Genomic DNA, 16,710 nt, shown 5'->3' with positions numbered 1-16,710 from the left:
CGTTACGACGACACAGAATATCCCCAAGTTTACTACCGAAACTGGCCTAAGACGTACTTACATACGGCCGAAGAAAACATTTTCAAGTATATCATCGTGGGGGAAATAAGTTTAGTTCGGGAGTTTCCTTTTCCTCCACCACTGTCTGAACTTCCGAAAACCTTCCAACTTCGTGGAACCACCGGTGTATCAACGTACGTTTCGTTCAAATGGTCTCAACGGGTGAACAAAATGGAGGACAAATTTTTCTGTAAATTCCATGTCTTCGAGGTTAGCAATTTTTTGTTACATCAAAATATGAAGCTTCCTTTCGTTTTTTCCCATTTTTCTCGTCAAATTAATTTTCCTCCCTTTGAAACCGTTTAAATTACGTATAAAAATTTTCTCCTACCGCAATAGCTACAGTAGGTAATTAAGTGGCCTGTTTTACCTGACTCACCCGGTATACATGAATGAAATTACTTCTAAAAAAAGGTAATACGTTCCTTTACACTACGTCTATCTCGATAACATCGACGAGGATAAAATTTGCGAAAATGGAAAAGTCGAAGTGGACACGATGTTGCAGAGAGGAATAAAAAGGGGAAGAATAAAAAAAAAAGGAAGGGTGGTTTAAGGGAAGTTATCGTAACGTTGTTGCAGATCTCCAGCGATAGGAACACGACCACAAGCATCTTATTTTTCATGGCGACCAAGGCAGATGCTGGTAGACACTTGTCGTGTCGGGCTGAAAATCCAATCATGGGAACTGAGCCGATAGAGGACGGCTGGATACTCGAGATACAGTGTAAGCGTATTAAAGACACAGCACGGAAGTGGCTGCCGGCGTCCTCCGTGTCGATCTGTTACGATTATTCGCCCACCAAGCCCACCGACATATTGACGTTTTCAATTTGCAGACACGCCGGAAACGCGGATACAGCTGGGCACCTCGTTGAATCCGAACAAGATTCGCGAAGGCACCGACGTCTATTTCGATTGTCTGATACAAGCGGAGCCGGCCGTTTACAAGGTTGAATGGAGACACTTGGTAAGCAGTTTTGTAATTAATACGACGATCCTGGATGTCAATTGTATAGCCGGTGGAAGAAATTTAGCGAGGTTGAAAATTGAAGGATTAAACGAAGGCTGTTCGTTATTTGTGAATCGATATTTCAAAGTTCTGCTTGCAATATTTTATTGAAGATGTACTGTATTAAGCCCTCGTCAGTTTTTGGTTAATAACAATTACAGTATTGGTAAAAATTAATTTGTAACTATGAAGGATTAGAGTTTAGACAATTTTTTAAATACACTGCAATGGAGGAATTAATTCTGAATGAGGTACAAATTCGAAACGCTTTCTGCGCGATATTACGTGTATACTCGATAGAAGAAATATGATGAGATCGTAAATTGAAGAAATAAGTAGCGACACCGATTTTCCGTTTTTCAATTGGGACTGAATCACAGCTAAAGTTTACCTAAGATTCTGAGCGCTTATCTTCTCAAGTTTCTGTCAATTTTTACTGTATTTCTTCCACCGACTATACCTATTTTTGATCCTTCAGCTTTACCGAAATCTAGCTGAATAAATCATATCTAGCTGATCTGAAAAATTAATCATCTTTGCAATTACAACTTGTCAATTACTCAAAGAACTTATCCTTCATTCCCAAGAAAGTACTATTAATATTAAGTCACTCGGATGATAATACTAATTCGAACGGAGACTATCGCATAATTATTTCAAGCTCTCCTTCTCATATCTACGCTGTTCCTCCTTCGCGGATTAACCTCACGGCTGAGGAAAGACGAGAAGGGCGTCTTTTCATCTCGGAACTAATTTAAACAAAGCCTGTTTTCCGGGGGATCAAAAAGTTTCGGAAGCAGCCCGTTCCAGGCGTGTAGCGGATTCCAAAAAGTTTGAACGGTTACGTAGAGGCGCGTTACCTTTTGCACGCGTGTCGAAAGAAAGTCCCGAACCACGGTGGCCGCCACTCTATTAGTACGAAAATGGCGAAGGAAACTTCCACCGAAATGGTCTAGTCAAAGTTCCGCAATAACGTCGATCGCGAGCAACCAGTCCCTTTATCTTTATCTACGAACGATATGGAGAGACTCACGCAGAGATACGCGCACGCGGATATTTCCCATGGGTTACGGGGTTTAATAGCAACATTCTGCGCTTAAAATTGCACTCTAACACCATGGAACACGCGTTTCTGGAATGGGCGTTTCGTGGACGTTTTATGGAACGATTTGAATCGTTCGTTGAACATTTAAAATTGATTTTTTCGAAGCACAACAAACGTATCTAGTTAATAATTACGTAATAATACAGACTTAGGGGAAATTAGGTAAAATTTAATTTCGAGTTGAGATTAGAATTCTAAGTAATTTTCAAAATGGTAAAATAATTTTTTAATATAGCGCAATAGGTTTATTAAGAACTTTTTTACGCCCTCCATATACAGTATATTCTCCACAAATGTCACACCGCAAGGAAGCTAAACCTGACACTAGTAGAGTCAGGGACTACGTTTTCGAGCCTCGCGCCCGCCATTGTAGTTTGCCGAACGTAGACAAGGACAGCGAATAAAAGATAAACATTAAACGTGAGTCGAGGCAACCAAGCGATTTAAATATCAACTTTTATAATTTTACGTTTTTTATCCCGAAATTTTTCTTAACATATTGATGAGATTTTTCTGATAAAAATGACATTAAACACGACATAATTTGAACAACATTTACTTATTAACACGTTCACTGTCACGCCAGATTTACAGGTTGCTGTCAGGCGGCCACAAGAAAATACATTTTAAGCATTGGATTATAGTATTATGCTTTATAATCTTTTTTTTCAATTAAAAATAATATCTAGCTAGCTATGAGGTTCAAAATTTTTAGTCGACAACATTTATTTTATTGTAATTATTCTAAACATTTGAGACACTCCAGTCACTGATGACCACCATGGCCATATCGAGGAAACAATCTAACGTTAAAACTTATTGAGTGATTAATTTAATTTCATAATATATCGCTTTAGCGAGCCACCGTTTGGTTGCCAATTGTTTACCACATAGAGTCGGCCTACCTCCACGTAAAAAAAAAAAAATGTAGGGTCGATTCGACAAGTATCAGTAAAATATAGGGGCGATAGCAGCAGAAGAGCTGCTAAACAATTAGAATTAAATGTAACGATAGAAATTATTGCAATAATGTGTAATGCAATTAAAAAATTGAAAGAATAGAAAGAAAAATCGCGAATTCATATCTTTTTCAATTCTAGAATATAAGAAAATTTGAATAAAATACGCGACGAGAATTGGGGAGAAGCATAAGTTAAACGCGTAAAAATATTCAATAATAAACGAACTAGGGATGAAGCTATTATTTCAATACGCGATGCACTGACTCTAGTATTTACTAAAATTCAAAAATTCTCGTATAAATTCCGAAAATAGATTATTAATTACGGTAAACTACTGAGACGGTTTAATTTAGGGTGGGCATAGTGCACTCGTTCCAAATCAGCTCACAATATACAATAATAAATCAACTAACTACTTAACATGCAATTCATGCAAATTCGTTGGATGGTAAATTATTAGTAAACAAAATTCAATATCAGAGAAAATATATGAAAAATTTCAAATTAATTTCAATTGCTGGAAGAAAAGTAACGAAAAGGCAACCTCTCAAAGTCATTTCAATATCCTATTCGACAAGTCTGAAGAACAACGATGACTAAAATTCAAATGTTTATTTCCCTAAACCTTCAAAATAATTTCGAAATATTTTATTCGAAGCGGAGTATTCCAAGTCAGTATCGATAATTGAAGAAATTATTTGATTGTATTTAAAAGAACCGAAAGGAGAATATTTAAAGTCTGATATTAAATGTCTAGCAAGTACCAGTAATTGGTAAAATGATTTATATTTGTTTTAAAAGGAAAATTTCTAATAGGTATTAGTTAAAATGAATTGTTATTCAGTCTATTGTATTGAAATTCTAATTGATTCTAATGTATACAAGTGTTACAAGAAGGCTGAGTGTGTACAGGGTGGACATAGGCTAGCTAGTAGCCCCCGACCACTCTATGAACTTTAACGTCTATACTCGAAAGTGTATCGTCAACACTAACACGTTACCCAGATTATCCAAAAATTGAAGAAGTTACTTTTAAAATTGAACATTCTACGGTGTTTCGAGAGATTTGATAATCATAGTCGAACCTTAAACGAACGTTCAAACGAAGAAAATTTTCCAAAAATCATTTCGTACGTTATTAATCGATAAAACAAAAATTCATTGTTGAAAAATAAATATTTCCTGAAAATCTTCATCTTCCATACAAGATTCAAGATTTTCCCTAATTAAGAGTAATTTCAAAAGATTATCTGTATAAGCTATTATTTCAATACGCGATGCACTGACTCTAGTATTTACTAAAATTCAAAAATTCTCGTATAAATTCCGAAAATAGATTATTAATTACGGTAAACTACTGAGACGGTTTAATTAAGGGTGGGCATGGTGCTGCTTTAGTTTGAAATGATTTATAAACACATAATTAACAGAGGAAAAACCGTGAAACGGCAAAACGTCTACATTCTAATTGTTATAACATGTAAACAGAACTTTAAATTTAGTGTAAACAGAAAAAATATATAATACAATTTATTTCACGGTATTGCAACAAATAAACGTTGAATCAATATTTAATTCGTATAAAAACAATTATTTAACGTAATAATTTTACCTTCACTATGGCTATTTTAAATTTACGACCAAGGGTCAACCTGATTTCTAATCCTTACGAACTTTAAATTCAGTCTAAACTGAGAAAATATATAATACAATTTATTTCACGGTATTGCAACAAATAAACGTTGAATCAATATTTAATTCGTATAAAAACAATTATTTAACGTAATAATTTTACCTTCACTATGGCTATTTTTAATCTACGACCACAGGTCAACCTGATTTCTAATCCTTACGAACTTTAAATTCAGTCTAAACTGAGAAAATATATAATACAATTTATTTCATGGTATTGCAACAAACAAACGTTGAATAGATTCTTAATTCGTATAGAAACATTTATTTAAAATAATAATTTCACCTTCACTATGGCTATTTTAAATTTACGACCAAGGGTCAACCTGATTTTTAATCCTCCGAACTTGATTTCACAACGAGAAAGTAATAAGATCGTTGAAACGTACTTATTTGTCAAAGAAACTTGCAAAAATGTATAAATAATAATATGTAATGTTTTAACAAATTTTTGGAAGTATAAATTAATAATAAAATTGTGAAAATTAATAAATTATACGTTATTATAACATTAATAGAATTATGACTAAACCGAAGTTCGAAGTCGAGTATTTAAAGTCTGATATTACGTGCCTAGCGAGTGCCGGTAATTGTTAAAATTTGTTTAATAATTAGTAATAGAAATTCTAATTGATTCTAATGTATACAAGTGTTACAAGAAGGCTGAGTGTGTACAGGGTGGACATAGGCTAGCTAGTAGCCCCCGACCACTCTATTCACATCTCAGAACCTTCAGGTCAAAATACGCCGCGAAGTGTCTATGGCCCAGTATAAAGGGTGAATAAATTCGCGGGACATCAGCGGGTCCTTATATACCTGCGGTACCCTCTCCCCAAAGTCATTAGCAAAATCGTCGGTTAGGTCAGGCGGGAATCGACTATTTTTCGCGGGAAACCGATTACTTTTCGCGGGAAATTTCTGTTCTTAATTTATTACTTGCAACAATCTATTATAACGCTACATAGAATCATTTATACGTTTCTATAACTTTCTTCAATGGATAACTACGTTTCAATGTCCTCGTTACTTACTGGTGGTTTAATTAATTTGCTAAGGATTAAAAATCAGGTTGACCTGTGGTCGTAGATTAAAAATAACCATAGTACAGCTAAATTTATCGTGTTAAATAATTCTTTTTACACGAATGAAAAATGTATTCAACGTTTGTTTGTTATAATATCGTGAAATGTATTATTTGTGCAGTTCTGTGCATTTTCTGTGCAGTTCAATCTAATTTACTTAAATTTACATTGCGAGACAGTATACTGTAACAAGTAGTAACAAGCAAACGTTGAATAAATTCCTAATTCGTATTAAAAAAATTATTTAACACAATAATTTCAGCTTTATTATGATTATTCTTGATAAATGACCACAGGTCAACTTGATTTTTAATCCCTACGAAATTAATTTAACCACGAGTAAGTAACGAGAACGCTAAAACGTATGTTTCCATTGAAGAATATTGTAAAAACGTATAAATTGTTATATCCAATGTTATAACAAATTGTTATAAATTTATACCAAAAAATTGTGAGAATTAATAAATTATACGTTATTATAACATTACAATAGAATGCGAAATAGAATTACGAAAGAATCGGCGATTTTCTGCGAAAAACGAAGGATTTCCCGCGAAAAGTGACCGATTCCCGCGAGAAATTATCGATTTCCCGCGAAAAGTGATCGATCTCCCGCGAAAAGTAGTCCGTTTCCCGCGAAAAGAAGGTTTCCCGCCTGACCTAACCGACGATTTTGCTAATGACTTTGGGGAGAGGGTACCGAGGGTATATAAGGACCCGCCGATGTCCCGCGAAATCATTTACCCTTTATACTGGGCCCTAGACACTTCGCGGCGTATTTTGACCTGAAGGTTCTGAGATGTGAATAGAGTGGTCGGGGGCTACTAGCTAGCCTATGTCCACCCTGTACACACTCAGCCTTCTTGTAACACTTGTATACATTAGAATCAATTAGAATTTCTATTACTAATTATTAAACAAATTTTAACAATTACCGGCACTCGCTAGGCACGTAATATCAGACTTTAAATACTCGACTTCGAACTTCGGTTTAGTCATAATTCTATTAATGTTATAATAACGTATAATTTATTAATTTTCACAATTTTATTATTAATTTATACTTCCAAAAATTTGTTAAAACATTACATATTATTATTTATACATTTTTGCAAGTTTCTTTGACAAATAAGTACGTTTCAACGATCTTATTACTTTCTCGTTGTGAAATCAAGTTCGGAGGATTAAAAATCAGGTTGACCCTTGGTCGTAAATTTAAAATAGCCATAGTGAAGGTGAAATTATTATTTTAAATAAATGTTTCTATACGAATTAAGAATCTATTCAACGTTTGTTTGTTGCAATACCATGAAATAAATTGTATTATATATTTTCTCAGTTTAGACTGAATTTAAAGTTCGTAAGGATTAGAAATCAGGTTGACCTGTGGTCGTAGATTAAAAATAGCCATAGTGAAGGTAAAATTATTACGTTAAATAATTGTTTTTATACGAATTAAATATTGATTCAACGTTTATTTGTTGCAATACCGTGAAATAAATTGTATTATATATTTTCTCAGTTTAGACTGAATTTAAAGTTCGTAAGGATTAGAAATCAGGTTGACCTGTGGTCGTAGATTAAAAATAGCCATAGTGAAGGTAAAATTATTACGTTAAATAATTGTTTTTATACGAATTAAATATTGATTCAACGTTTATTTGTTGCAATACCGTGAAATAAATTGTATTATATATTTTTTCTGTTTACACTAAATTTAAAGTTCTGTTTACTCGTTATAACAATTAGAATGTAGATGTTTTGCCGTTTCACGGTTTTTCCTCTGTTAATTATGTTTATAAATCATTTCAAACTAAAGCAGCACCATGCCCACCCTAAATTAAACCGTCTCAGTAGTTTACCGTAATTAATAATTTATTTTCGGAATTTATGCGAGAATTTTTGAATTTTAGTAAATACTAGAGTCAGTGTCCACCCTGTACACACTCAGCCTTCTTGTAACACTTGTATACGTTAGAATCAATTAGAATTTCAATACAATAGACTGAATAACAATTCATTTTAACTAATACCTATTAGAAATTTGCCTTTTAAAACAAATATAAATCAGTTTACCAATTACTGGTACTTGCTAGACATTTAATATCAGACTTTAAATATTCTCCTTTCGGTTCTTTTAAATACAATCAAATACTTTCTTCAACTATCGATACTGACTTGGAATACTCCGCTTCGAATAAAATATTTCGAAATTATTTTGAAGGTTTAGGGAAATAAACATTTGAATTTTAGTCATCGTTGTTCTTCAGACTTGTCGAATAGGATATTGAAATGACTTTGAGAGGTTGCCTTTTCGTTACTTTTTTTCCAGCAATTGAAATTAATTTGAAATTTTTCATATATTTTCTCTGATATTGAATTTTGTTTACTAATAATTTACCGTCCAAGGAATTTGTATGAATTGCATGTTAAGTAGTTAGTTGATTTATTATTGTATATTGTGACCTGATTTGAAACGAGTGCACTATGCCCATCCTAAATTAAACCGTCTCAATAGTTTACCGTAATTAATAATCTATTTTCGGAATTTATACGAGAATTTTTGAATTTAAGGTAAATACTACGTCAGTGCATCGCGTATTGAAATAATAGCTTCATCCCTAGTTCGTTTATTATTGAATATTTTTACGCGTTTAACTTATGCTTCTCCCCAATTCTCGTCGCGTATTTTATTCAAATTTTCTTATATTCTAGAATCGGAAAAGATATAAATTCGCGTTTTTTCTTTTGATTCTTTCAATTTTTCAATTGCATTACGCATTATTGCAATAATTTCTATCGTTACACTTTCTGAATAAAACTGAAATAAATCGAGCTGTTACTACATTTTACTGACACTTGTGGAATCGACCCTTCATTTTCTTTTTCTTACGTGGAGGTAGGCCGACTCTATGTGATAAACAATTGGCAACCAAACGGTGGCTCGCTAAAGCGATATATTATGAAATTAAATTAATCACTCAATAAGTTTTAACGTTAGATTGTTTCCTCGATATGGCCATGGTGGTCATCAGTGACTGGAGTGGTTCAAATGTTTAGAATAATTAAAATAAAATAAATGTTGTCGACTAAAAATTTTGAACGTCATAGCTAGCTAGACATAAAGCATAATACTATAATCCTATGCTTAAAATGTATTTTCTTGTGGCCGCCTGACAGCAACCTGTAAATCTGGCGCGACAGTGAACGTGTTAATAAGTAAATGTTGTTCAAATTATATCGTGTTTGATATCATTTTCATCAGAAAAATCTCACCAACATGATGTTAAATAAAATTCCAGATGAAAAAAAGTAAAATTAAAGAAATTATATTTTTCTATTATGATTTGTCGAGCCGTGAAATCTCCGACTGCGAGCGAGATAACATGGGCGCAGCAATGACGCAGACCTAGGCGTAGGACCATCTATACTGTCACTTGTAGAATCCAAACTTACTGACTCTTGTAGAGAATTTACTGTATTGTACTTTATTTTACATTATGATAGATTTACGGATATATTTCACATTCTATTTTTTTACGCGCTGAATATATTTCAGTACTCTTTTACGCCCTGATATATCGTTGCACTCGTAAACGCAATCTCTGCTGGGTGAAGAGCGTTACATCAATCATCCTTTGTTCCAGGGGAAAACTCTTCACCACAACATCACACAGGGTATCATAATCAGTAATCAGAGCCTGGTGTTACAAGGCGTCAACCGTAAAAGCGCAGGCAATTACACTTGCGTTGGATACAACACGGAAGGAGACGGGGAAAGCTCTCCATTTTATTTGAACGTAATGTGTACGTGTCGCCGTCCTAAATAAATGATCAACCACTATCGCGGTGCAATCTTCGTTGTTCTCGTGAGCGAACAATTGCACGCGAAACTTCGCTTTTCTCCGCCAAATTAAGACATTTCTGCCCGGTGGTAAATGTTTCGTTGAAAATCGTCGATGTGATTCTTTCGTTCTTTTACCGCCAGTTCCATCATACTTGAAATCATTTACTTCTTAATTCCTTCGGTAACTTCACACGGTTGCAATTATTTAAACAGTCAAAACTCTTTGGCACTTTGACTGCCATTTCAGCTATACTTGAAATCATTCAATTCATAATTTCCTTGACAATTTTGCAATTCGTACAATGTTTGCTCAAAATTACTTAAAGAATCAAACTATTAAATACTAAAAAAGAGATAATTGATCATCCTCCTTCTATCGAAGGAAATAAAACGAAAAGGTTCAAACATCGATCTCACGATAGAAAATAGAAGATAGACAAGCCATGAAGCAAGCACGTAGAATAAACTCGGGGGATTTAAATCGTGAATTCCAGTCGCGCCCACCTGCAAACCGAATCAGACGGAGGTGCACGGGGTGGCGAAACAAGAAAAGGCAAACATATCTTGCCAAGTGGACGCGAACCCGCCGGAGGTTCAATTCCGCTGGACCTTCAACAATTCCGCCGAGAGTATCGACGTGTCCGCCGGTCATATCGCCAGGGCCGGCACATCCTCGGTCGTCTCGTATACACCCATGACGGAATTGGATTACGGCACGTTACTCTGCTGGGCCACCAATCGAATTGGACATCAACAAGTGCCCTGCGTCTATCACATCATGCCGGCCGGTGAGGTATCTTTATGTGGTAATTCGATCATGGAAATTCCTGTTCAGCGTGAAACCGAATATTCCGACAATGTAACGCACCCCTTCGTTATTTTCCTCGTCTCGATCATTATCGATCACTCGATACCACGTATTCCGAAGATATTACCGAAAATCATCCCCTAATTAACCGATTTAACACATGAAATTCTCGTCAGACGATCTTAATCCTTTTAATCACCGATTCCGTTCAAACGAAAAGAAAATTTCTAGTTACTATAAAAATTTCATGGAAATATTCACAGTGCACACTGAATATCACACAGATTTCTCTCGAAAAACACGCGGACTCGTTTTTCGATCAAACTTTAGAGGGTTGAAGAATTTTTAATCTCATCTCTATGCAAAGTGTACGAGGAAAGAAATCAAAGAGCGGATATTTGGAATTATATCGTGCTCACAGAGGCTATGAAAATTCTCTGACACGCGTGTTTAATGCATAAAATTATTCAAATTGCAAATTGCTTGAAATATTTCGCTAGGATTAGTCGGACAATGCGCGGACCCGTATCACTGTCCACTACGACGCTGTCTTTTCTACTCGTCCGATCAGATACCGCGCTAGGTCTACCCGTCTGACCGGATAGGGAGTGATTCTACTTGACCGACCAATCGTACCATTTCTGCTCTCCTCGAGCGCCATAAAGTCCCTTTAAACCTTTCACGTCGCGATCTTTCCACTCTCCGTTAATGTACACCGCGAAAATCACTACCTGCCGCAAGTACGACGAAGGTACAATAGCAACGCGTCGGCCAAGGGTAGGGGAACAAGTTGTAAAAACGAACAGAGGGGAGCGGAGAAATGAAACGTCCGCGGTCGATGGTAATTAAAAAAAAAATCCTGGCACGCTAGCGCTATGCTGACTTTTCAAAAGCTACAGTCCCAGCGTGCAGAATCGAGGAGTTCGGGGATTAAAACGGAAGTTCGTTATCACGTCTGTGTGTGCATGTAGGTGTACGAATGTTTCTTTTTTGCAACGAACGTGGCCATCGATCTAACGAAGCGATCCAATTGTTGCGTGACAAAAAAACAATGGTCATTCGCACGTCATCGTTGAAAAGTGGTCGGAAAAAATTGGAAACCTGCATTAGGTGTATAAATCAGTTGACAATAAGTGTATCTTGTAGACACAAATTTTCACTCGAGCATCTTTCCAAGCAGACAATAGAGACACTTTTCTGTATATAGAAGACAGAGTTAATCAAGAATTTAATCGTTGTGTTCGAAAAAAAGACGGAGATCTAACGAACAGAGGCAGAATTTCGAGAAACTGGAGGCGAAACGAGGAAATGAAAAATCGCGCCGCGTGATTACAGCAAGTGCTTGTTTTTTTCGTTCTCCCTTTGATGCCATTTCGTTGTTCCCTTCTCTCCTCACATTTTGCCACGCTAATTATTCTTTACGAGCACCGAAATCCAACGAATTCGCACGGTGCCTGATATTTTCGCGTAAATTCCGGAATCAGATCGCGAAACGGTGGAAAAAAGGGGAACATTTCGCGAGTACCGTGACTCGCGAGAAACTTGGGAAAGTTATCGAGAAACATTTTCACGAGGTTGTTGCACCGTGCAAAACGTTTATATCGTTGGCGAATTTTAAGAGGAAACGGTAAAACAAAGAACGATAGCCGGAAGCGCGGGCAAATAGGTTTAAAGGGGGAAGAGTCTCCTCCGCGTTCTTGTTTACGTTGCCATAAAGAAAACGCGTTTCTAGTTGCAGACGAAACATAAAGTGCTGGCGCTGCACTCTTTGTTAATCTAATATCTCGCCAACGAAATTACTCTTTACTGTGCCTTCGCCAACCTAACCCCGCCCCCGCCCTTTCGCTCAGTTTTTTATATTTTCAATTACCGTCCATTAAAGTACACTGTATCCGTCCATTGCTTCGCTCCATTTACCGATATTAAGCATTCTTTAATGCAACAGCTTCCCCTATTATAGCAATAGACCAGGCTAAAGCGAATTTCACCCTTCGTACCTTCTCTTCGACCTAATTCGTCGTTCGAATATACGCGCACACAGGAGTCTTGAAAATTACAGTTTCGAGAGTGTGTGTGCGAGGAAGAACGCGTAATTTGCCTGGAATAAGAATAAATTATGAAGGTGGAAGAAGGATCGATATCGTGCTGTCCAAGCACGTCGAAGTTTTGTTGAATTCGCCGTTGCTTTATTGATAACCCACCTCTGCTCGTAAATTGCGCGTACGTGTCACGAATTTCACCCTCCCGATCTATCCGCGCGTGTTTCCTCGTCGTCGTCCCTTTAAACCGATACGGCCCCCCGCGTTTCCACTATAAAATTCGAACCGTTCGAATTTCCTTGGAAGGAACCGAAAAACGTTTCGGAAGATCGTAACAAAGTTGCAGGGGAAAAACTGTCGCCAGTTTATCTTACCGCACCGAAGAGATACGCTAAGAGCGAGCGAAAAACGAAATTTCTTCTGTTTCGAAACTTATCGTCAAATTTACGACACGCTCATGACTTCCCCGCTGTTTGCTTCACTATCTTCGCCCAGAGAAAACTTCGAAATCGTAATCGTTCGAATTTTCAGAGTCTCGTAAAGTAAATTTCATTACACCTTGAACTCTTTAAATCAGTGTCGTTTCGCTGTGCTTTAGGCGGGCAAGGGCGCCCGCCGATGCCCGCGGACAGAGCCGAGGGCAAACTCGCGGGCTATTGATGTCGTATTAAAGCAGAGTGTGGAAAAGGCGCTTTCGATAAGGGTACAGGTCCTTCTGAAGACGGACGATAGTTACCATTTAAATGTTTGCCCGAAAAGCGCGCGTTGTTGCCCGCCGATTTGTTCGTGCCCGCGGAAGCCCGAGACGCTGCCCGGACGGGCAACGGCTGAACGGCGCTGCTCTAGATACAACTTCCGTTGAAAATTCTCTCGCTACACGGTTTCCACGAAAATTTCAATGCAACCGACTAACGAGTAATACCAGAAGCGAGGTGAAATTTAGAGATAAGGTGCCTCTCCGCCCTACGATTATTTTCGTGCATTCAGTTCGAACTGCACAATGGGTGAAGGGAGGAAAGATAACAAAAGTCGCGATAATGCAGGAGAAACAGCGTTAAAAGGTTACGTAACCGGTGTGTGTCTGAGCCAGGTCGACCAGATATGGTTCACAATTGCACCACCTCGAACACGTCGACGAACTCGTTCTCGGTGAGGTGCGCGGAGGGTTTCAACGGCGGCCTGAAGCAGTCCTTTCTCCTCGAAGTGAGGGAGAGCAACAGCCAGCAATTGCGTGCTAATCTGACATCGCCGGTGCCGCGTTTCAGCGTCACTCACCTGGAGTCTGGAGCCCTTTACCAGGCCTGCATCTACGCGTACAACAATAAAGGCCGCAGTGAGGCGATGGTGGTGCAGGCAGGGACCCTCAGGCTTCCTGAAAAACAATTAACGCCCGAGTCAGGTGAGCAGAAATCATGGTTGCGTATATAGTTAGCATCGGTACTGTCCAACTTGAATTTCGAGAACAAACGAGTCCATTCTGCAACGTGCTGAACCCTGCAAAGCTCAAAGGATGGTCAAACAACGTTCTGCAAAGTTTTCAAACTTTAATTCGTTTTTATGTAAACCAATTTCTGTATTTAGAAAGTAATTTGTTTAATTAAAATTACTCGGACTTCTCAGGGTTAACATCGTGGCTAACCGAAGTAACAAATTCCCTTGGGAATTAAAGTGTCCTGTAACATCGTATGTCAACGTAACGATTGGTAACAACGAGGAGAGATAAAACCACACAAGAATTGTGCGCCAGTTTTTCTTTCTCTACTCGGTAGTTTTCATTGTTTATTCCATTTCTAACAGTATTTCTCTCGACTGGAAGCGTTCTCGTATACGAGTGAATGGGTCGAACCGCGAAAGGGCTTTGTACCAATCTCACCGAGCGAAAGGGAGGGAGCCGTGGAGAGAGTGAATTTCGATTCGTGGTAGTGACGAGATCTTTGTGCGTGAAATAATTCATCCACCGTGGCGGGAAATTGTTCTATTGTACCGGTGAACCGCCTGTTCGTTCGCGCCCGCCCCGAAAGTAACTTCGCTCGCGTTTGTTTCGATTAATCGTGATCATCCCCCTCGTGTTTTCGCTTTGATACTGCCAGTTGCGATAGAATTGACTGGCTTTTAACTCACCGTCTGAACCAAAAGAGAAATTGTATACGCGAAGATTGCAGAAATATCAGAATATTGACCTGTCGATTCGAGAACCGAACGGTGACCAAAAGTATAACTCGAATAACTTTCTTTACTCGATTCTCCAAGCGAAAATAACGAAAACACGCGAATTATGGAGATATTCTACTTCTTTAATAGTAAAAATTAAGAAAAAAAAAATTGGATTTATGATCGTTTCAGAGAGACCCAGGCCAAATATGCGGCTAATGCCGATGCTGAGCGTGATGATCGGCGTGGGGACCGCGCTGGTCATCGTCGCTGTGATAGTGGTGGTCGTGCTTAGAATTCAGCACACGCAGGTGGACGAGCAGAGCAAGTCTCAAATGGAGGATCACAGTAAACAAACGAAGACGATCCCAATCCAACGGGAGCTAAGGTTCCGCGAAGGAAGCAGTCTGCTCACGGACGAGAAACATCCTAGCAGTCCGTTCAGGAAACTCGAGAGCAGCGGTGACATAAGCGAAAACGACGAGAAGAATCCGGACATTATACCTCAGCAAATCACCGGTTCGTCGCCTTCTCGTTTATCCTCTGATCCGATCTGAACAATGTTTTATAAATATAAAAACTAAAATCTTTACGTTAAATTTGGAGGATTAATGTCTGAGGAATTTTCTTCAATTCCAAATTTTGCTCGTTACTTCACAGTATTAACCCTTCCACGTCCCTAAATGAGATATCTCGCGAACTAATTTTAATACCGTCTCTCTTTGGAAGAGAAATTTCACGTCCCAATGAAGAGATACTCGAGATAAAGAAAAAGTGACGAATGATCGAGATCGAGTCACAGTATTAACCCTTTCACGTCCCTAAATAAGATATCTCTCGAACTAATTTTTATACTAACTCCCTTTCGGAGAACAATTTCACGTCCCAATAGAGAAACACTCGAGATAAAGAAAAAGTGTCGAATGATCGAGATCGAGTCAGAATATTAACCCTTTCGCATCCCTAAGTAAGATATCTCGCGAACTAATACTTACAATGACTCTCTTTGGAAGAGAAATTTCACGCCCCACTGAAAAGACACTGGAGATTAAAGAAAAACTATCGAATGATCCAGATCGAGTCGGGAGATTTCTCCTCGAAAGATTGAAACGGCAAAGGGTTAACAGAAATGATGCACGCACAGGTGACGAGCCCTCGGAGTACCTAAGGAAGAGGCGACTCGTGTCGACGATCGAGACGTCACCGTCGAGAAGTTTGTTGGAACACTCGACGGTCACTTCCGTCAGCGGTCACGGCAGTTACGTCGGCTATTGCACCATTCGCAACGGTATGCCGTTGCACGAGTTCTCGAATCTGGCGACGAAACATAAAAGCGTAAGTTCAATTTGCGCTAACGCGCTCTCCCTCCTCTGATTATCCCCCATTACGCGTTTACCAGCGCTCCCTACATCTAACTATTCCATCCTGTAAACTAAGTTTTCTCCTGGCCGTTTTAACTCTTTCGTTCCTGCGTAATCCCTACTCCCTGAACTCTCTACACCGCTGTTCGAAAGTTTGGTGTCACGTGTCGTTCTGTATCGTCTACTCTTGCTTTTGATTAGGATTCGCCAAGCTTATTGTACTTTTACATTATTTTTAAGACGATCAAATGACTAACTTGTATTAGCTTATCCCATAAGAATGCGATTTCTCTCGACTCGAATACTAAGTGAACACGTTTTTGCATAAAAAAATTGAACGTGGCTTTGAAAATTTACTTAAATATTCAGATTACTTTTAAGACGATCAAACGAATAACTTGTATTAGCTTATCCCATAAGAATGCGATTTTTCTCGGTTAGTGTACCAAGTGAACACATTTTAGATGAACGTGATCTTGAAAATTTGTTTAAAAGAAAAGACGTGGAGAAAATCTAAGCTCGTCGCTTTGAAAATCATTCGAAACCTTTTTTTTTTACGTGGGGGAAATTCTCATGGATACTCGCCCCCTA

General features: G+C 38.0%; 1 protein-coding gene across 1 annotated transcript in view; it reads left to right on the top strand.

Moving 5' to 3' along the window:
- Window positions 1-16,710, top strand: part of LOC108572866 (hemicentin-2-like) — a 77,224-nt gene that overhangs the window by 59,523 nt on the left and 991 nt on the right. Inside the window, exons 7-13 of the mRNA XM_017935185.1 lie at window positions 643-787; window positions 900-1,030; window positions 9,561-9,720; window positions 10,255-10,548; window positions 13,698-14,006; window positions 14,951-15,277; window positions 15,903-16,093. Coding sequence (XP_017790674.1) covers window positions 643-787; window positions 900-1,030; window positions 9,561-9,720; window positions 10,255-10,548; window positions 13,698-14,006; window positions 14,951-15,277; window positions 15,903-16,093 — 1,557 coding nt within the window. The remainder of the gene's footprint in view (window positions 1-642; window positions 788-899; window positions 1,031-9,560; window positions 9,721-10,254; window positions 10,549-13,697; window positions 14,007-14,950; window positions 15,278-15,902; window positions 16,094-16,710) is intronic.

Source organism: Habropoda laboriosa, unplaced genomic scaffold, assembly GCF_001263275.1.
Source record: "Habropoda laboriosa isolate 0110345459 unplaced genomic scaffold, ASM126327v1 scaffold102, whole genome shotgun sequence".
NCBI classification, from domain to species: Eukaryota; Metazoa; Arthropoda; class Insecta; order Hymenoptera; family Apidae; genus Habropoda; species Habropoda laboriosa.
This window is presented reverse-complemented; position numbering and strand designations above follow the sequence as displayed.